The following is a 21,162-nucleotide window of genomic DNA, read 5'->3' as shown; positions in this document are numbered from 1 at the left end:
GAGGATTTTCTTGCAGAGGTAATTTATTTTAAGCACTTGACTCATGCAGTTACAGAGGTTGGCAATTCCCAAATCTTCCATTCACGTCCTAGGGCCTTTGCATGAGAGACCCAGAGACTTGGAATTCCAAGTGCAGCTGTTGCAGAGCATCTTTCCGCTCGCTGTGGGAGGTCAGTCTTATTGTTCTGTTTAGGCCTTAACCTGATTAGCTGAGGGCCACCCACATTAGGAAGAGCAACTTGATTTTCCACTAAATCCATCAATTGAAATGTTAATCTCTACCCCCCAAAACACCTTCACAGCAACATCCCAAATAATAATTCAGGGTCTGGGTGCCAACAGAGTCCACATGTAAAACTCTCCCTCCACCTAGGTCTTAATGACATAGTGCCTGGAAGTGTTTTATGAGGGTGAGAAACATGGCAGAACTTGTCTTTTAGAAAGACCTTTGTACATGCTCTAAAAAGATTTTGAAGTCTGTCAGCCTAAGAAGGGCTTAAAAGAAAAGCTCCTCTTAACAGTGAATTCAGGGCCTGATGTGCTGTGGACTCAGCAAATATACTTGTTATTTCTCACATTTGACTGATATCCTTTCGGACGAGTGCAGCCTTTTGCTTGAGTGTCACACTGCCGGTGGCTTATCATTTTATTACTGAAAAGAGTGCCTTCCTTTTATTTCATGTTACAGATAGTACTTTAGCACACTAGACCTCAAATAGAGGCTGGCATGGGGTGGGTAAGACTGAGGGCAGAGGCCCACGTGGCCTTGTCGTAGATCATTCCACTTCGGAAGAACTAGTGACGTGATGGGCGGGGGAAGGGAGAGAGGTGTGCACTCTGCAAGGTCTTCTATCTGGTAGTTACCTGGGAAGAGATGAGGAATTATGTCTTCATTTTATATTATTTAAACCTGCCAATGAATGGTGGCAGTCTTGAAACAGAACAACTTCCAGGTATTTTATAATTATGTGAAATCCTCACGAAGAACCTCCTGCTTCCCCTGCCTGATGTGACCCAGTCCGCACTTCCTGCTCACACGCTAGCCTCCAGCTCCACCATGTGCCCTGCTGCTAACCAAGCACATTGCACAAGCACATCTCTTGCCATCCCGTGAGTTTACTTGTGGATTCATAGGCACATTCTAGTTACCACGGATGAGGGAAACCATGCAACCTCTGTTTCTCTGGGTCTGGCTTACTTCACTTAATATAATTTTTTTCCAAGTCTTTCCATTTCCTTACAAATGGTACATTATCATTCTTTCTGATCGAAGAGCAGAATTCCATTGTGTATATATACCATATTTCCTTGATCCATTCGTCCACTGAGGGGCATCTGGATTGGCTCCATATCTTGGCTATGGTAAGTAGTGTCGCAATGAACATGGTTGTGATCATAGTTTTGGTGTGACCTTGTTTGTGTTCTGTTGGATAAATGCTCAAGAGTGGAATTGCTGGGTCATAGGGAAACTCTATGTGTAGTCGTAATACACTGGGATATGTTAAATTATACAGGTCTCTACACATTTATACAGTGAGGTCAAAGGAGGATATCTTTAGGAGATCACAAATGGGCAATAGCTATGTGCATCTGATGGTATAAAATAATATTTATCAAAATGAATGTCAGGAAATGGAAATAGAGGGATTTTTCCCTTTGTTGCTGTTTTTCTTTATTTTTCTTTTTGTCTCATGTGTTCATTTTTCTGTCTTTGGGAGGGCACGGGGGACCCAGAACAAATGGTGAAGAAATGCAGCAGTGTTACTCACTAGACATTATGTTGAAATGAACTATGCATCTTGTAGTTGGGGATGGGAGGGAAAAACAGAGAGAGAGTGAGGGAGGGAAAGGATGACATTGTCCAAAAAGAAATGTAATCTGTATCTAACTTTTATAACCAATTCCTCTCTACATCACCTTTACAATAACAATAAAGAAGTTAACAAACAACATCTCATCACATTCTGACAACTGGTCCAATATTATCAACTCACAGATGAGGAATGAGGCTTGGAGAGGTTAGCTCATCTGCTTAAGGTCACACAGCTAAATTCCAGAACGTAAGCTGTGGTCTGTGGCAGCGTGCTTCCTCCTCCTTGTACAGGGGGTCTCTGGGCTCTCAGTGAGCTTTCAATAATGACTGAACAATTGAACCAATAAGGAAACTTTCCAATCTGGGTCAAAAATTCTTTGTTATCTTTATGAAAAAGGAAGGAAACTCCTGAAACCTAAATTATGTGTCTCCGCCTTTTGATTCTACTTCATATCATAGAATGTAGACACTAGTGTAATCCAGGCACAGGGATGAGTGAAAACAACATCTCTGATAGCTATAGCTACTGAGTGAGCATCCACGGTATACCATGACCTGTGTCTGTATCATAGACCTGTGTCTAAAGTATCTTGGGAAGCAAAAATAAATATGATTTGCATTCTGTAAATGAAGAAACAGAGGCTACCACAGGTCATGTCTCAGCACAGTTCAACACAGTCTCAGCACAGTTCAACATCCAACTCGAGCTTGCTTGTCTCCAGAACTCATCAGTCCTTATGTGTCTGAGCAGAATGAAACAACAAGTAGATAGGGACTTAGGGATGTTAGCCAGTCTTTCAACCTCTTGCTGAAATGTACCCAGAACATGCTTTCAGAAACTAATTAAACCATAGCTTCTGTGCAGCTGTGTTCACATTTAGCTTTCAGAAACAATCCTGGGTGACTATTTCCCTCAAATAAAACCTTTAAAAGATAAACTGAAATGCCACAGTCAAGACTTTGACAGCAAACAGTTTTGATTTCGTTTTATTTAAATGATCAGCAATGCTACTGGAGGTTTTTTTCACGGTGTGGTACAATTCTATCTGTTATGTCTGCTCACTTTTGCTCTACTTCCTGTGCAATGCCCCTTCTCTAAAACTCAGAAGGTTTAGCAACAATATATAATTGGAATTCTAAAACAATGCTTGAAGTAGAGTGTGCTTGCCAGTGAACTTAAGAAACATTTGCACTGTGGTTCTAATGTATTAGACAGTATCTAATTCCTTGACAGATATTAACTCATTTAACCTGACACCAATTCTACAAAACAGAAGCTATTACATCGTCAACTCATAAATGGGGAAATTGTTGCAGAAAGCAAAAGGCTTTATGTCAGAAGTAGGAAGGAATGGTTCAACTTAGTTGAATTAGATTTTTTTTAATATTAAGGTTTGGTTTCTTTGTGGGGGTTTCCTTTTGTTCATCATCCCTAGCCATAAAGGAAATGCAAATCAAAACAACTCTGAGATTCTTTCTTACCCCAGTAAGTTTGGCCAATATGGTGAATTCAAACATCAACAAACGTTGGCAGGGATGTGGGGAGAAAAGAACCCTTCTGCACTGTAGGTGGGAATGTAAACTAGTACAACCATTCTGGACAGCAGTCTGGAGGTTCCCCAAAAAAACCAAACATTGATCTTCCCAAAACCCAGCCAGACCACTCCTGGCATCTACCCAGAACATCATAAGCCAAGATAATGTAAAGATATTTGTACATTCATGTTCACTACTATATTATTCAAAATATCTGTGATACAAAATATCTCAGATGCCCCTCAGCAGATGAATGGATCAAAAAAATGTGGTACCTATATACAATGAAATTTAAAATAATGTCATTTGTAGGGAAATGGATGGAATTAAAGCAAATCACGTTAAGGAAGGTAAGCCCAGCTCAGAGAGACAAATGGCACATGTTCTCTATGATATGTAGAGGTGAGATCTAAAACGTGCTGGAATATGACAAATTACACAAGATTCTAGATACACACAGTGAGACCAAAAGAGGGTAGTATTAGAGAACTACAAAGATACAATGCCTAAATGCCTCTTCATATGTATATAAAATAATATACAACTCAAACAAACCCCAAGATATGGCAACAAAAGACTTTTTTCTTTTTTAGTTTTTGATGATTCTGTCTTCTTTACTTTATGTACAGTCTATTCATTGGAGGGTGAAGGAGGGCACAGAACTCTAGGGAGAAAAGTTGAAGAATGCAGCAATGGAGCTCACCAGATATTGATGAAAGTGAACTCTACAACTCGTGGGTGGAGATGGGAGGGAGGGACTGGGAGAGAGGAAGGAAACAGAAGACACTGTATGTATGTATGTATGTACAAAAGGCAATGTACGCTTTACCTGACTCATGTAATTGTAACCTCTCTGTACATGACCTCCATAATAACAAGTAAAATTTTTAAAATATCAAGTTTTTTAAAAAATTTAATCTTCAAATGACCATAAAGAGGGGGTTCTAGTTTGGCCCGTCCATTTATGTGTACAGTGCATTGTGGTCAGAGTCAACCCACCCATCATTCCCTCCTTCCCACCTACCCTTTCCCCTGCAAGTCACATCAAGTTTCTCACACACAAACATGGAGGAGTAAGCCTATATTCATCCACTGTTCCATTTTCCACTCATCCACCCATCTCCCATTAGTTCCTGTGTTAGTCCTGATAGTCATTTTCTTAAACTGCTCATTGTTCAAAGGATTGACACCATGAGGTGTTACTCCTGCAGGTACTACAGTTTAGCCAACTTGACTTTTGTATATATGCACATGACTCTGCATGTGTTGGAAAAAACTACAGGAGTTAATATGGAAATCCAACCATACTACTCCTAGGCCTTTAATAGGAATGATTGCAGCACAGGATACAACAAAAGCACCTGCACCCCGGTGTTCATTGTGGCACTACTTACAATAGCCAAGTTAAGGAAATAGCACAGATGCCCTCCCTACAAGGAGCAAATAGACTTTTTTAAAATGTGGTATATATTCACAGTGGAGTATTAGTAGTCTTGTTGATTAAATGTGAGGAGGTAGAAATTGATTTTGCTCAAACCCAGAGCCTCTCACTAGACCAGGTCCCTGACTCCTGTCCTCAGTCATCCTGAAAGTCACCTGCCAACATCACCTCCACTTCCCTGATTTGTCTCTGTCCTTTTAGTGCTATATACGCATGGCTGGCCTGATTCCCAGAGTTGTCTTTTATTTATCTGTTTCCCCCTCAAGTATGCATTGGCTATCTGATCAAGTCCATCTTCTAGTGCCCTTCATTCACTCTCCTGGGACTTTGCCTCCTTTGCTCCGAGTCTATCCCCCTACATTTTTCTATAAACTCCATCAGTTTTTTGTCACTACTTTCTTAATATTTTTATTTAGTGCTCTGGGTTTTTTGTCAGGAGTGGGGCTTAAACTCAGGGCCTGGGTGCTCTCCATGAGCTTTTTCACTCAAGGCTCAAAGCTAATGCTCTAGTACTTTGAGCCACAGCACCACTTCCAGTTATCTGGAAGTTAATTGGAGATGAGTCTCACAGACTCTTTGCTTGGGCTGACTTCAAACCATGATCCTCAAATCTCAGCCTCCTAAGTTCTAAGATTATAGGTGTGAGTCACGGGTGCCCCGCTAATCTTTAATTTAATCAAATAAATTCTCTAATGATTTCAATGATTTTTAATCAGATTAAAGCTACACATGGCTTCCAACTGTAGATATGTAGAGCACTTCCTTAAAGATCACCCTGAAGGGACCATCTCTGCTACTAAATCAGAGGAAGTGGAGATAATGCATTGACTCAGTAAGTCAGTTAAACCAGACAAGTGTTCAAGCAGAGAGCCCCTAATCACACTCACCTACTCCAGCACCTGGTTCTGAGGATGTCATGGATTTCAGTGAGGCAGGACAAAGTTGATCTACCTCACATGGGAAGACAAGGGGAGGTGAGCTGTATAGACATGGGGTGTCTTCAGCAGGGCAGTGGAGAAGGCATCCGAGGTTCAGATAGGAATCAACCAAGGAGTGTGAGAAGCCTGGGTAACCAGGCTTGAGCCTGCCTCAAGATGGTGGAGGGAGGAGCCCTAGCCTAAGAGCATGCGCATGCGTACTCTCAGACTAGACACCGAGCTTCCAGTGAATCTTCCTGGCCACTTAGTCTTTTTCTTGGGCTGAGTCTAGATAGTAAAGTGTGTTGAGGCCCAGCTTCTCTTCTTTCCTATTTTCACCCTCATTACTGGTACCTCAGCCTGCCCTCCATCCTTGGGTTGTCAGCGTAGATTTCTAGTGGTAATTGGCGACTAACTTCGTCACCCTGCTGATCAAGCTCGTAGTCACCTTGAGCCAACCTCCCTAATAGGACCATCACCTTTCAACTTTCTTAACTGTCACCTCTAGGATTAAGCCCCCATGAGGCCCAGGGTCCTGTCTGCCTCGACCGCCTCTGCATTTGTTATGTCTAACACAACACCTGGTCACAATAAAAATGTGCTGAATGAGTGATTTCAGTGGAAGGTAGTATACCATTGCCTCAGTACCTGCTGCTGCCCTGTGCCTAAAGCCCCTTCCTTACCTTCCCTGCAGGCCAGCTGCTCATGTCTCAGCCCTCCTTGAAGACTCCTTCCTTGGCCCTTCAGCCAAAGCAGCTGCCAGTTCCCCTTAATCCTCTGTATGGTTGGTTGATTGCCTTTGCAACATTAGTTCCTCAGAGAGACTGTTTCGTTTTCTGATGCTCTCCACTGACTTGGTGAATAAATAATGAAGTGGATGAATTATGATCCACATTTCAGAGAGAGAAAGAGCATGAGTTTTGATCTCCACTGTACACTTTTCAAATACATGACTTTGGGTTGTACAATGTGAGCTCTGATTTTCAGTTTAATAAATGTGACTAAGGACGTGAAGCACATGGCAAGCTACAAAGCGCATGATCAATTAAAAAAAGATATAGCCTCTAACTCCAAGACAAGTGTCTCTCCAGAGCCTGGACCCTGGCTGTAGTTTTCACTGCTTTGCCAGCGGTGGAATGAGAAAAGTGGAGCAGAGGTCTCTGGTCAGTAAGAACTATAAAGAAGCAATGGCTTCCTGAACCCAGGCAGAAGCATAGGTTCAGAAGCATGGTCAGTATTACAGGGCTGGTTCTGCTCAAAAAAAAAAAAAAAAAAAAAAAAACAATTGCTTGAAATACAACTCCTGAGTCTCGCACAGTGTTCACCTTGACTTTCCTCAGGGTGTTCTGGTGCCAGTGGCTGCCATGAAGCCATTTTGAGGATATAAATGGAAGATGTTGTATGAGCGATGGGGGAAATCCAGACAGGAGATACTGATGGACTTTGAAGCAGCCCTTGGGTCTGTCTTCATGCAAATGAAAAGAAGTTATACAGAATGAGAACCCCAGGCCACCCAGGCCCTAACTTCTGGGCTTGTGATCTCCAAAGCCAGCAAAGCATAGATTGAGCCTCAGAAAGAGCTAGGGATTTCTTATTTTCTTTCAGATTGTGCTTTCAGGGGAGTTGAATGATGTTTCTCGAGCAGTGAACAAATCCAAGAGACACAAAAGTGTGGGAAATGGGCTTTTATAAGCAGACTCCAGGCAAACTCTCATCGTCTTGCAGAAAATGCTTCTCATTGGGAAGACCTGGGAAAGTTGCCAGGGGCACAAATGGCTACAGCCTGGCAAGCCCGGCTGCTGCAGAATTCACTTTGGAATATTTATTCGCAAATTCTCCCACGAATGCGTAGACCACATGACACTTGAGGAGTGAAAGAGTGTTGCCACTTAGAAATAATTCTTGAACATTCTATTCCAGAGACACTATGAGCCGCCATGGAGGATGCAGTCAGGAGTTGGATCCAGTTCCTTTTTCCTAGAACACTTGCCGATGCACTCTTAACACGCTTGCCAAGGAGCTATCTACTTAGCACCTACTAACTTTCAAGTGCTAAAATGGTAGAGGATCGGGTCGTGAACGTAACTGATTCCCTGCTGTCTTCATTGCATGTGTAGCCTGGTTAGGTAAACAACACGGTTGTGTGTCAGGCCTCACAAGGGGGGAAGGAGAGACAGAAGGTAGGAGCTAGCTCTCCTTGTGCATGGTGCTCAAATGACTTCACAGCGCCACAAAAGATGCCTGGAATTCAGCACGGGACCAAGGAGAGATTTGTGAAGACGGTCAAGAATGTGATTGGGAATGTTAAGGAAAGAAAACCCTCAATGTGCTGTTTGTCAAGAAGCAGAGTGGAGGAGAGTAGGGAAAGAAAAGGCTGGTGTCTCAAAGCGTAGTCATCAAGTACTATAAGGGCTTCGGCATGCCGCCTAAGAACAGCAGCCTTCACATTTGGGAGGTGACACGATCAAAACTGGGGGCTGTGTGGAGCCAGAGCCAAGTCAGCTGTCTGTGGAGCCATGACTGAGAAATGTCAGAGATGCTAGTCATACAGTCATATAGGGTTCAGCACTAGCTTTCCCAGGCTTCCACTGTGTTCACGGTCAGACCACCTCGCAAGCCCAGCTTGTTCATATACAGAATTTCATGGGCCCTCTGTTCGAACTGCATTCAACTTCCCACTGTTGATAGTCTTGTGGAAGCAGTCATCCGATTCAGCTTCCCTTGGCCAGACAAGGCAGTCATCATGTCCACCACCAGCCCAGGCATCACCAGGCTCTTTCTAGTTGTGTCAGTCCTGCCTCTGCCTACGTAGTGGTAGAAACCTTCTTCCTGTGCATGTACGGCTTTGAGTAAGACAGTAGGTGGCAGATGGTCAAACAGCGATCTTGATTTGCTTGGTGATGATCATCCAAAGAAGAAGACATAGGTTTGGTTTGATTCGGCTTTGTGGATCCAGACAAGAGCTATTGATCTTCCGAGTACTTCAGTAGCACAAAATGAATAAAGGATGCAGTCATTAATAAATGGTGCTGGGGAAACTGATTATCTACCCGCAGAGGAATAAAATGTGGTCATTGTCTCACATCATGTGACAAAAATTCCAGACTGATTAGACATATGTAGGATCCCAAATGACAAAACTACTAGAGAAAGCATAGATAGAAATGATTGTTGGCTATAATCCCAAACAAAAGGATTGCAAGTGAAAATAGACAAATGGGATTAACACTAACTGTAGCTTTCGTCAGGGAATTCCCACCACAGAGCTTTGAAAGGCTGGGCTGCAGTCAGTGTTCCCCTTAGGTAGCAACACCTGACAAATGTAGGGAAGGTGGGCAGCACATCATAGCTGCTGGTTTCATTTGTCACTCCAGAGTAAATAAAGCTTTACACCTGCCTCAGGGGGAAACTGTCCACTCTGATTATGTATCTTATTGCCAAACAAACTCATTACTCTAGAGATAAAGACCCCTTTCCATCACCTCACTTTGATCTAGTCCATGTCACTCTACTGCACACAAGCCATGGTCCTTCTCGTGGGCTCTCAAGACGTTATGACTTTCGTTTCCACTCGGCCTTGCACGCAATATTCTCTCACACCTGCCAGCACATGCACAGGCACTCGGGCACACATGAATGCTTGTACACTTCAATGAACTAAATGCTCATCAAAATTAATCACACCCACAGCGGACTTTCAATTCACTAAGTATGTCTCTTTCATTTGCATCTGTGATTGAAGTAGCTGTACAACTATTTCTGCGATTATCTAATTAATATCTACCTTCTCCCTATTGGACCACAAAGACATCATGATATTACACACACACACACACACACACACAACCTCTGCAGTCCTTGGCATTAACACTGTTACAGGAATTTTAGAGTTATAGCTTTTACAGATGCTTTATTCTTTATTGCCTTTCAAATGTCACATAAATATAAATATTTAATAAGGAAGAAGGTTAAATGAAGAGTGTAAAAATTGTGATTTCTTTTGCCTTTAAGAATAAAAATCGTCATGAAGATTTCTCTGGACAATGAACTGACATTGTAATTGCTAAATTAGAGGTAAAACAGATGATAGCAATAATGAAATCTTCCATAAATCTAGTGAAATATAGAATGCCATCTGAACACAGGGCAATACATATTTTAGATTAGTGTTTCAGCCATCAGTACCCTCATAAAGTATATTTTTCCTCTCTGTGGTATGATATACTCTTAGTTTATAGTTACTAGTTGCAGAACAATGGATTGGAAATGCAAGAGTCAATTAAATAAAGATGATCACTACAGAGACTGTATACAACAGATAAGCACTGGAAGCCTTTCATGTGCCAGGTACTTGTCTAGGTACTAGGGCAGGTGTGCTTAACAAAAGGAGTTCTGTGTGCCCCTTCCCAGAGCTCACATTCAAGTGGGAGAGGTTTGTTTGTAGGGCTTGAAGTCTGGGCCTGGGCACTGTCCCTCAGCTCTTCAGCACAATGCTAGCGCTCTACCACTTAAACCGCAGCACCCCTTCTGGGTTTTTCTGTTGATGTGGTTCTGAGGAATCGAACCCAGGGCCTCATGCGTGTGAAGCAAGCAGTCTACCACTGAGCTACCTTCCCAGCCCCAGGGGACAGGTATTTTTAAAGACAAATAACTGAAAGCTGTAGAAAATCAAGTAATTATGAGTGTGAACAAAAGAGCAAATAAATTAAACATGAAAGGAACACATGAAGCAGAAGATCAGGAATGGACAGCCATTTTGATGGACTGCAGGGCAGCTTATTTGTTCACTTAACTACAGTTACTTATAAACTGGATTTTAGTGCCTTGAAATGACTGTCTTTCCCACCCACGTGCTTATAGATCATCATTTGTGAATAAACCATTCTGTTCACACATTTCTATGGGCTCTGTGGAATGCCACAGGGCATCTCTGGGATGCTGTTTTTCCCTCCCTGCATATTACAGTTGAAAGGCTTAGACTTCAGTTTTTAGGACCAGCTATTGCACACCCCATTTGGAAGCAGCTGCAGTCTCGACTCCAGCAAACTAGGACCATCTTCCCTCTCACCCCTTCACCACCTTTTACCAAACCTTTTACCAACATGTCAGCGTTCGGGGGGTTCAAGAATGGAAATGTTGGCCTGGCATCTGGGAAGATTCAAACTCGCTAAGTCTATTAGTGCTTGAGGTTAGCAGGTTTTGTTTTTGTTTTTCCCACAGGCGTGCTTGGTTTATTCCACTGTTCATATTCAGACCCGTGGTTTGTTTGCTGATTCATTACTCGTGCCTTTGTTGAAGTCTTCTTATCCAAAACATTCTGCTCAGGCCTCGGATATGAAAAGATGAATTCAAAGAGCTCAGTTTATCCATTGACATTCAAACAGACTAGCACCATGTGATAGCAAAGGGAATGATGAATCTCCTTCACCAAGAAATGAAATTTGTCCTGAAATTTGAAAGAGAACAGGACCCCGGGGCTAACGAAGGGGCGCAAGGGAGGAAGTGCATTCAAGGCAGCCATTACGGTCGTAAGCACGGCAGCATCCCAAGCACCGTTCCACAGTGCATGATCCTCTTTGCATAGAGGACACACGATGGCCGTACAGGGGAGAGAATAGAAGACAGAGGCTAGCCAGTGAGCGAGGCTGAGCGGCCATGGCTCACCCAAAGTTACAACTGGCCACTTCCAAAGATAGATCATCACAGAATTGCTCTTACCTTCTGAATAATAATAATAACAATAATAATAGTAACAGTAATCAGAGGAAAATATAGAACCATACTAAGGAAAGAAAAAATATTAAAAAAATGAACTACTGCCCAGTGCCCAAGGATTGAGATTCAAAGCCAGTCTAGGCAGGAAAGTCCGTGAGCCTCTTATCTCAGGTAACCACCAAAGAATCTGAAGCAGAGCTTCAGTTCAGGTAGCAAAGCATTAGCCTTGAGCACAAACGCTCAGAGACAGTGCTCAGGCCCTAAGTTCAAGCCCCAGGATGGTTCTAGGCATGCAGTATTCAGGAAGTAGCTCTTGAATGGGATCCTTCCACACATGTTCAGCAATATGTTCTGCATCTCTTTCCATGTCACTAATCTGCATCATTGATACTGAAAACACAGCACACGATGCTTTCAGTCAGCTGCTTTTGAGACAATCCTTTACTCAAACAGATTCCATGTCCCCGTGTCTTAAGTTCCATAAGGGGAAAACCCACCTCAGGCACACATTTGAAGTTGTCAAGCTTCTTCTTAAAAACTGCTTTGAACTTTCAGAGTATGTGGTGGCAAAAATTCCAAGCATCCCTGGCCTGTTGTCACTGGTTCTTTTTCACTGTGCCCTGTGCTTGTTTGGGGTTTTGTTGGCTTCATGCGTTCAGCAAAGGGTCCTTTGAGCATTACAGGTACAGTTTGTTTAGTGATGGGCCCGCTCATGCAATTTCAATGGTAATTAAATTTTCCACATTTTCCACTTCAGAGAATCAGGCTTCAAGGGATATATTTCTTTGTAGAAACAGATTTCTCTGGTAAGGTAAAGTGAAGCTTTCATCTAGAATCTTCTGAGTAAACACTAGCCCCTTCCTTGCTGTGTGACTGTGGGAAGGGTCTTTACCTCTCATTTCTAGGAGACCATGAGATATCCTTGCTGTTCAGAGCAATGAGTAGAATGTGAAGTTATTCATGATGCTCCTCAATGCAGTACCCAAGCAACAGCAGGATTCTCAGTGCTATGCAAAAGGTAGCTAGCAGGCCCGGCGCTGGTGGCTCACGCCTGTAATCCTAGCTACTCAGGAGACTGAGATCTGAGGATCAGGGTTCAAAGCCAGCCTGGGCAGGGAAGTCCATGAGACTCTAATCTCCAATAAATCACCAGAAAACTGTAAGTGGCGCTGTGGCTCAAGTGGTAGAGTGCTCACCTTGAGCTGAAGAGCTGAGGGGCAGTGCCCAGGCCCAGAGTTCAAGCCCCACAGCTGACCAAAAAAAAAGTAGCTAGCAAGGGGACACCGCCAGGCTCCACCTCAGTAAATCTCCCCTTCTAGTATTTTACCTATTACATCCTCCTGGCAATAAACATCTGCACAACTTTCCATACAGCTATTTAAATGTGATAATTTTTAAACCATATTAAATGAAGCAATATGTGAGTAAAAATTAGTCAACAAGCAAATGCCTCATTCAGTTTTCTGGATCTCCTCCCCCTCTTTTAGAAATTTCTCCCTCATCTTCTTTCTGACTCCAGGGCCTCATTGATATAGTTAGTTCTCTCTCAACCCAGGATTTACCCTTCAGTGGCCTTAACAATGGGATGTGATTTTAAAGAGCTCGGGGCTAGTTTGGGAGGATACGAGCTTGTATTTTGCAGGAAGTATGGCTGGTACAGCAGAAGACCTACTATTTGAAGTCAGGCAAATCTGTGCTGAATCCTCTGCTATTTACAACCTGGGTGGTGAGTTTTATTAAAGCTAGGCAGTCTTCTCTGATGATTCCTTTTATGAATTATAGTAAATTCTGAGTGGCCATACACTTGATTCACCGTCAGCCAGCAGCTCCCAGTCCTGCCTAAATGTCTCCACCATCTTCACCATCGAACCCTCATTTCACCCCTCTCCCCAGACTCCAATTTAGTGGGTCTAGGAGGCCTGGGCAGTTGTATTCTTACGAAGCTGGATGGTCAGAGTGTAAGATCCACAAGCATATCGAGAGGCTTGGATTTCTGGGAAGGGTATCTCCTTAACCATGTCTTGGAACAGATGCCTTTCCTGGCCTCTCTCCCCCACCCCAGATTATTTTATGCTCAGCATCACCACCTTGCCATGCTCTGTGGGGCTCTCCCCCTGGCAAAGCCCTTTGTTCTTTCTGTCTGCCTGCCACATCATTTCTTAGACATCACCCCTAATGCATCACGGGTGAAAACACAATGTACAATTAAACTCCTTACAAACAGACCACAGAGTCCCAGGTGCACACGAACCTCGTACTCCAGTTCACTGCTTTGCTTACTCTGGCTATTCATAGTGTTGTGAATGGTGTCTTAATAAACATCCCCCCCAGGGTACCAGAGACCCTCATAGCCTTGCTCAGCACCCTCTGCCACCCAGCAGCCCTGGAGTGCGCAGGGCCACAAGGATCTGGGAATTAGACAAATAGCATGGATAGTCACAAAACGAACATGTTGTAGATGCACGCACAAAAGACACAGCTCTGAGCCCCAGGATGGGACAGCTTTCGAGAGAGAGAAAAGCATCTAATACAACACTCTGTGAGCACTTCCTTAATAAAGCTCTTTGCAAGAGAAGCAGGATTAAGTCGAGGAGAGTGGAAAGAGAGGAAACCATGCCAGGTCCCTTGAGCCTCTCATTTCATTGAAGTCTCATAACCACTCTACAAAGGAGAAGATATTTTTTGTTTCTTGCCACATTAAGGGGAAAAGGCAGGGAGAGTTAATGCCTCTCACCCAATGCTACATTTCTATTAAATGGTGGGAAGTAGGACCCAAATGGCTCCAACAGGCTCAAAACCCAGGGCTTTTCTCATCTCACGAAGCATCACAGCAGGGACTCACAGGATCCACGGTTGCGTTGTTCTCTCTGCTCAGATCATACGGAGTCATTTAATCTTGTTTAGACTCATCTGTCCCACACAGCAAAAGCCATTTCTGCATGTCTATTTTCAGAGTTTTGTGTGAAACCTGTGAGACCTGTTTCTTAATGGCAATGTTAAGATCCACCTGTAACTACAGAGACGGGAGAATCTGCAGTGATTAGAACATGTCTGTCTTAACCTCAGCTCAGCACCACAGAAAACCATGTGTCAGAAGCCTGACTCTGTTGTGGCGACTGCAACAGGATCCTGTTCTGGGATTTAGTTAGTGTTGCTAAGTAACCAGCTACTTTCTCAAAGAAGATTGCCCTTCCAGGTGTTTGGGGGTCCCACTTCCAGGGGCTCACGTGTGGCTCATTTCTTCTCATCTTCTAGAAGGAGTTAGTGCTGCTTAAACTGAGTGTCTGTCCTATATTTCTCGGTGCCACATCAGTGCCACAGCTGCCACTCTCAGAACCCAGACATCCCAGGGGCTGTCCTCTTTCCTTCCTGCCATCTCTATTGGATACCAGCCCTGTGTATCTCCAGCCTGACTCCCAGCAAGACCACTGAAGGAACTTCCCCACTGGTGGACATCTCCCCCACAATCCATAGTTTAAAATATAATGTGGATCTGTTGAGTCACCTTTCTGCTTAGTACCACCTAGTGGTCTCCCATGATAATTGGAACTACAGGCAAACGGGCTGCAAGATGTATCTCCACGTCCTTCCTTGTTACCATATCCCCGATCGATACCCACCTGTCACATCATTGCTCATTTCTGCCTCAAGCCATTCACATTTGCTATTTTTCACATTTTCTGGGCTTCTTGACCTATACAAGTGTGGCTCATTACAAACTTTCAGGTCTCAGTTTAACCATTAATTCCAAAGAGATGTCACTGGTAATCACTGATTCAAGTTATGCTGTTAACCATTGTATCCTTTTAATATGTTTTGTGTTTACATGCCACTTGTCACTCTTGTTCAGTGTGTGTGTGTGCACACCTGTGCATGTGTGCACACGTGCATATCTGTATGTCTGGGCTGTGACATGTAGTCTGTTGTGTATTAGAATGTAAAGTTTCTCCCTGATATGTGGATGCTAAAGCCAAAATGCAAATAGATATGACAAAGTAAACAGGACTTGAGAAACAAAGGACTTCCACTCATTTTGTCATATCATTGCTAAATGACTCCATGTTCTTGACCACATATATGATATGCATATGTGTGTGTGTGTGTGTGTGTGTGTGTGTGTGTGTGTGTGTGTGTGTGTGTGTGTGCATGCAACGGAGGGATGCTAGGAGGAGGGCACAGAATCATTGGGAAATGGGAAAACATACAACAGAGGAGCCAATCAGCTACACTGGACATAGATGAAAATTAATTAAGCAACCCAAAGACAGGGATGGGAAGGGAGGAATGAGAGGGAAAGAGGGAACAGCAAAAGGAAAGAAACATAAGTATCACCTGATGTGGAAGAAATAATTGTATTGTCAAAGCTCATAGAATTCACAAGCTTTATATATGATGGTAATGACACTTTGCCTTGTGAAGGTTAAAATGTGTTTGTGACTTTAAGTATCACTACTCCACAATACTGTGAAATTTGTGTAATCACCTAATCACAATTTTAAAAAGAAGTGATAGAAGGGGTAGGTTAGGAGTGATGGGTGACAATGTTGTCAGACACTTTGTATTTATATATTTATTTGTAGAATAGGAACTTCTTTGTACAACTACTTTTTTTTTTTTTTTGTCGGTCATGGGGCTTGAACTCTGGGCCTGGGCGCTGTCCCTCAGCTCTTCAGCTCAAGGTGAGCGCTCTACCACTTGAGCTACAGCGCCACTTCCGGTTTTCTAGTGGTTTATTGGAGATAGGAGTCTCACGGTCTTTCCTGCCCAGGCTGGCTTTGAACCACGATTCTCAGATCTCAGCCTCCTGAGTAGCTAGGATTACAGGCGTGAGCCACCGGCACCCGGCTGTACAACTACTTAAAGATAATAAAAAAATTTAAAAAGGAATGTAACGTTTCACAACGATAGGAACCGCATTCATTAATTCACCATTTGATACCCCACACCCAGCCCACTTTGAAAAACGGCAAGTACTCAACAGATGTTTCACAAGTCCACAAGGTGGTCTGGGCTAGGAATTCATTAAGAAGTTCATCTAAGAGTTCAGAGCCTTCCACACATCCACCAGGACTCACTAGAGGGGGCTGACAAGGCTTCCTGTCTCGTTTCTTCCAGGAGCGGCTGGTGTTGTCTGTGCTGCCCCGGTTTGTAGTCCTGGAAATGATCAATGACATGACGAACGTGGAGGATGAGCATCTGCAGCACCAGTTTCACCGGATCTACATCCATCGCTACGAGAACGTCAGGTGAGAAGCACAGCCTTCCCGCCCAGGTCGCATTGTAACCAGCCAGCCACTGGCCACCAGTATCTCCCTACAGGGACTGCTGCTGCCTGATCCCAAAGCCTTCCTTCATTTGCTTGATTGATTCATTACGTGGTGATGTTTCATCACTGAGTTCTACACTTCTGAACTGATGCTGGAGAAGGACAGAGAATCTGGTTATATTTCCTTGTTGACTTTCAGCTTTCTACCCATTCTGTAGGCTTGTTATAGTTTCAGTAGGAAAGGCAAGCTCTTTTAATTTAGGATTGGAAAAAGAATCCCAAAATGCAATCTGTAGACTACAGTATACACACAGCTTTCCTCAGAAGTATATCTAAAACAACACAAAAAGGGAATACTGTATTGACATACTTTTTAGTAATATACAAAATAATCCAACCATGACTGACTCGAAATGTAGTGAGGAGCTATGTGGCAGCTCAAATAGAGTGGAGATGCTTACATGGACTCGAATGAAGCGAGACGCTTACATGGACTCGAATGAAGCGAGGCACTAGGCCAATTAGAACCTCACCGCCCCACCTCACAACTCTGCTACCAAGAGCTGTCCCCTGCCATCATGCCACATATTACAGCTTTTATTGGACCCCAGTTTGCTCCTCCTCCTTTGTATATCAAGTTAGAGCCCAGGATAACTATGCCTGATTATCTGAGCCCAGTCATTTGCTAGAAGTGCTAATAAACATGAATGTGGCATTTTTGGCTTGCATGGTATCATTGTATTTCTCTCCCACCAAATACCATAAGGTAGAATCAAGCTACCAGTGGCTCCTACCTGTAATCCCAGCTGCTTAGAAGAATGAGATCTGGAGATCTGTGGTTCAAGGCCAGACCAAGTAGGAAAGTCGACTAAACTCCATCTCCAAAATAACTAGCAAAAAAGTAGGGTTAAACACCTGTTTCAGGTGGCAGAACACCATATGAACCAAGAAGAGGAGGAGCAAGTGAAGCCAAGTTTAAACATCAGTGCCACCAGGACATAAACGCATGTGAATATGTATGTGCATGAGAGAGAGACAGAGACAGAGAGACAATTAAGGTGAAATTTCCCCATGTTTGGTAGGAAGTGCAAGCCTAACTCTCCAAGTGTCGTCTGTCTTGTAGGCAGTGATGTGTGCATTTCAACACTATGATTCTGACGCGGCACTTTAGCGACATAGCGGCACCCTCCATGTAGATGCTTGAGTTTGCCAAGAGCCTTTGCTGAGAAAATAAAATGTAACTTCAGTACGAGATGCCCTCAGATAGGACCGAGTGCTACAGAAGATAAGAGCTCATCCATACTGAGTCTAGGATAGTAGTACCTGTTCATCAACCCACTGTGGAGTGCTTTTACTAAGTTCTAGGCAAAATGAACTAGCTGACCACAAAAAGCAGAAAGAGGCAATTAGGGGCTGGATATTTTGTGTGTGGTCAGAAGGTTTTCTAGAACTGATGACCCTTACTGGCCTTTTCTAGGGTAGGGTCATTCAAGTGAGAAAGCAATACATGAATTCTGGATGAAGGGCTTTGCTGCAGTGAAGGAGAGCATGGGTCTGGGTGGAGACTAAGTTGTCTTCAGTGTTACTTCCCTGGGTGGCAAAGTGGCTGGGGATCAGCGCTGGTCCAGAGACAGTGGAAATCGGATAGATTTTTTGGAAGAAAATAAATGCACTACACAGCAGTATATAAAAATATATGAATTGTGCAAATATCTGTGTGTGCATGTGTGCATGTATATATATATATATATATATATATATATATATATATATATATATATATATATATATATCTCCTATAGCATATGAAAGTGCTTGTCTCCATGGAGAAAGAAGAAAGGAAATATAACTACCTTTAAAAAGAAAAAAATAAAGCATAGTTAACAAACCCATGCACTCACAGCTTCACAACTGAGGAGCTTCAAGTTCAGTAAAGGCCATGGTTGGCTTGTGGTCTATGCTGGTCACTTTTTTATGCTCCTTCTGGTCCAAGCCAGATTATTAGCCGCCTGCTGTCACCCTCCAACGCTGTCCACTTATTTCAGTCATTGGAGATCCTTTTCCAGTAGTTAGCACCACTCCACATTCACATATAGCTTCCGGCCCTACATTCTCCACGCCAGGGGCAGAGTTTCTAGGAGAGAAGAATCTGTACCCCCTCAAACTCCATCCCTACTCCAGTACCCCCACAGGCATCCCCAGTGCTGCTCAGCATGTAGGGAGATGCCATGTCCAGAGGCTTTCATGGTGTTGGGAAGATGGAGATAACCAGGAGTAGAATGGTCTCTCCTGCATCCATCCCACATCCACCATGCCCTGATGGATTCTGGGTGCTAAAGTAAGACCAGAGACAAGGAAAACAGGGGAGGGACTGTCTGTTCTCAGCCTCTCTAAGGTTGCCACGACCCCTCCCTAGCCCCAAAGTCAACCCACTAGAGTGTTACAAGTATCTCTGAAATCATTTCCAGCCCCATTATCCTCTTCATAGCAAGCCCTCACCCACCCCATGCTCATTCTACCTTCTGTCTTGTGTTAAAATTTAACTTTATGTGTTTCTTTGTGCGTTGGTTCTTTGGATGGACTTTCCATAAAAGCTGCATCTTGTACATTTCAAAGTTTTAATGATACGCCATGCATTTCCTTCCTTCTATCCTTCTCAGAAGGCTTCAAGGTTATGCTGATAACCTTGAGCCCAGCACTTAGGGGAAGGAGAATGAGCAATAACATGAGAACAGAGCCCTGGGCTCTGCCTCTGTCTTGAAGTCACCAAACCACTGTTACACAGCTGTGTCTTCCCCTCATGCTTCTCAGTCTCCAGAGTGCTCTGCAGTCCCCTGGCGCTCTTGCTGACGCAGATGCTGGTAATGTGGGCCTGGTGATAGCCTTGCACCCCAGCAGTGCTCACAATCACTATATTCTGAGGAAGGAGGATTGATTGATTGATTTGTTGAGTATATTGAGAAAATATGTAATGTGTCCAGCGATGAGCTGACTGGACAGGTGAACCCAGAAGTGATATTTGCAATGTTCTTTTACTAATAGATGGAGCCCACTGAGTCTCTGTGGCTTATCTACTGTGAAAAACCATGGCAGGTGGGCACAAGTTGGGCAGGACCTATAGGAGGGGTTGCCTGACCGTGCCTGAGTAACCCCGATAAAAGCGCAGTCACCATTATCAGTAGTGCCATGAAGGACAGAGGATTTTAAAAGGCCACAAAAGGAAACAAAGTGATGCCAGGGAGTGAATGTGGCATGCGTAGAGACACAGGTGCATGACATACCCCTATGATGTCTCTGAGAAGGCAAAACATGGTCATCCAGCCTTCCTTTCAGACCTTCCTGGGATGGTGTGGCAAGGTGAATGGCCACAAGCAATCCTAGTCTCACAGGGTTGCCAGTCAGATTAACCAAAATAGTGCCCATGCAGTGTTCAGATTTTCCAGGCTGTTGGCAACTGCCTCTTCCCAGGTACCAAGCCACATGCAGCCCTAAGTCCTCACCTCACTGAGATCCTTAGGAACTAATTCATCACTCTGATGCCTCTTAGCTTTGCAACCTGGTCTCCGCATTTTTGAGAAAGCCTAAAAGATCCAACCCGCCATGTCCAGTACGTGTCCCTGCGCTTGCAATGTTCTCCCTCAACCTTGGAGTCTGTGTGTCAGTTCCCAGCATCTGCACTGATTGGGAGAATGAACAGATCATTCATAGTTTCAGCTTCCTTTCACAACAAATCGATCTGTTCAGTGCCCTTAGGAGTGGCTCGTATTACCTACACTCATGGTCTTGCACAGGAAGACCAGCTTTCAGTTGTCCTTTTGTCCTGTCTGATTTCTGGATTCCCTGCTGAACTACTTGTTATAACACTGAGACATCCCTCCGGACCCTAAAGACAGAGAATGTTTAAATCTCAGACAACAGAATCAGTTGATTTTTACTTGAATGGAGTTGATGTGTCTCCCAGAATGGATCGAAATATTAATATGCTTTCTCCCACCCCTACCCTTTTCCCTGTTGTTTAGTATTCTTTTTGCAGATGTTAAAGGATTTACCAACCTCTCTACGACCTTGTCCGCTCAGGAGCTGGTCAGGATGCTCAACGAGCTCTTTGCCAGATTTGATCGACTGGCCCATGTGAGTCGAATTTAATTCCCTCCTGGTCTTTGGCAGAAGTGAGGGGCTGCATGTCAATTAGAAAGGGAAAAGAGATAGTCTTCATTATCGATGCTGTTTGCATCCTGCATCCTGTCCTTAATCATAGATTCCCCCACCCCCGACCCTCTCACATTTAGGGGGCTGATGTCCGTTCTTTCTGTCTCAGGTGGGATATTGGTCAGATTAATCTTCCCAAGTGAGAGACAGCTGGTTGTGTGGCAGTCAAACCAGCCTTTTCAATCTGCTTTCCACTGGCCTATCATTATTTCCCCCTGCATGGGGACAGATGCCATCCAGCTGCAAGCTTGGTGCTCCTGGGACT

General features: G+C 43.8%; 1 protein-coding gene across 3 annotated transcripts in view; it reads left to right on the top strand.

The window, feature by feature from the left end:
* Adcy8 (adenylate cyclase 8) overlaps nucleotides 1–21,162 on the top strand; it is a 196,116-nt gene that overhangs the window by 67,777 nt on the left and 107,177 nt on the right. For all 3 annotated transcript variants that reach the window (XM_042699949.1, XM_042699948.1, XM_042699947.1), the window contains exons 3-4: nucleotides 16,538–16,668; nucleotides 20,708–20,819. In XM_042699949.1, the coding sequence (XP_042555883.1) occupies nucleotides 16,538–16,668; nucleotides 20,708–20,819 (243 nt within the window). The remainder of the gene's footprint in view (nucleotides 1–16,537; nucleotides 16,669–20,707; nucleotides 20,820–21,162) is intronic.

The sequence above is a fragment of the Dipodomys spectabilis genome, unplaced genomic scaffold (assembly GCF_019054845.1).
Source record: "Dipodomys spectabilis isolate Male_0828 unplaced genomic scaffold, ASM1905484v1 ptg000264l, whole genome shotgun sequence".
Taxonomy (NCBI): domain Eukaryota; kingdom Metazoa; phylum Chordata; class Mammalia; order Rodentia; family Heteromyidae; genus Dipodomys; species Dipodomys spectabilis.
This window is presented reverse-complemented; position numbering and strand designations above follow the sequence as displayed.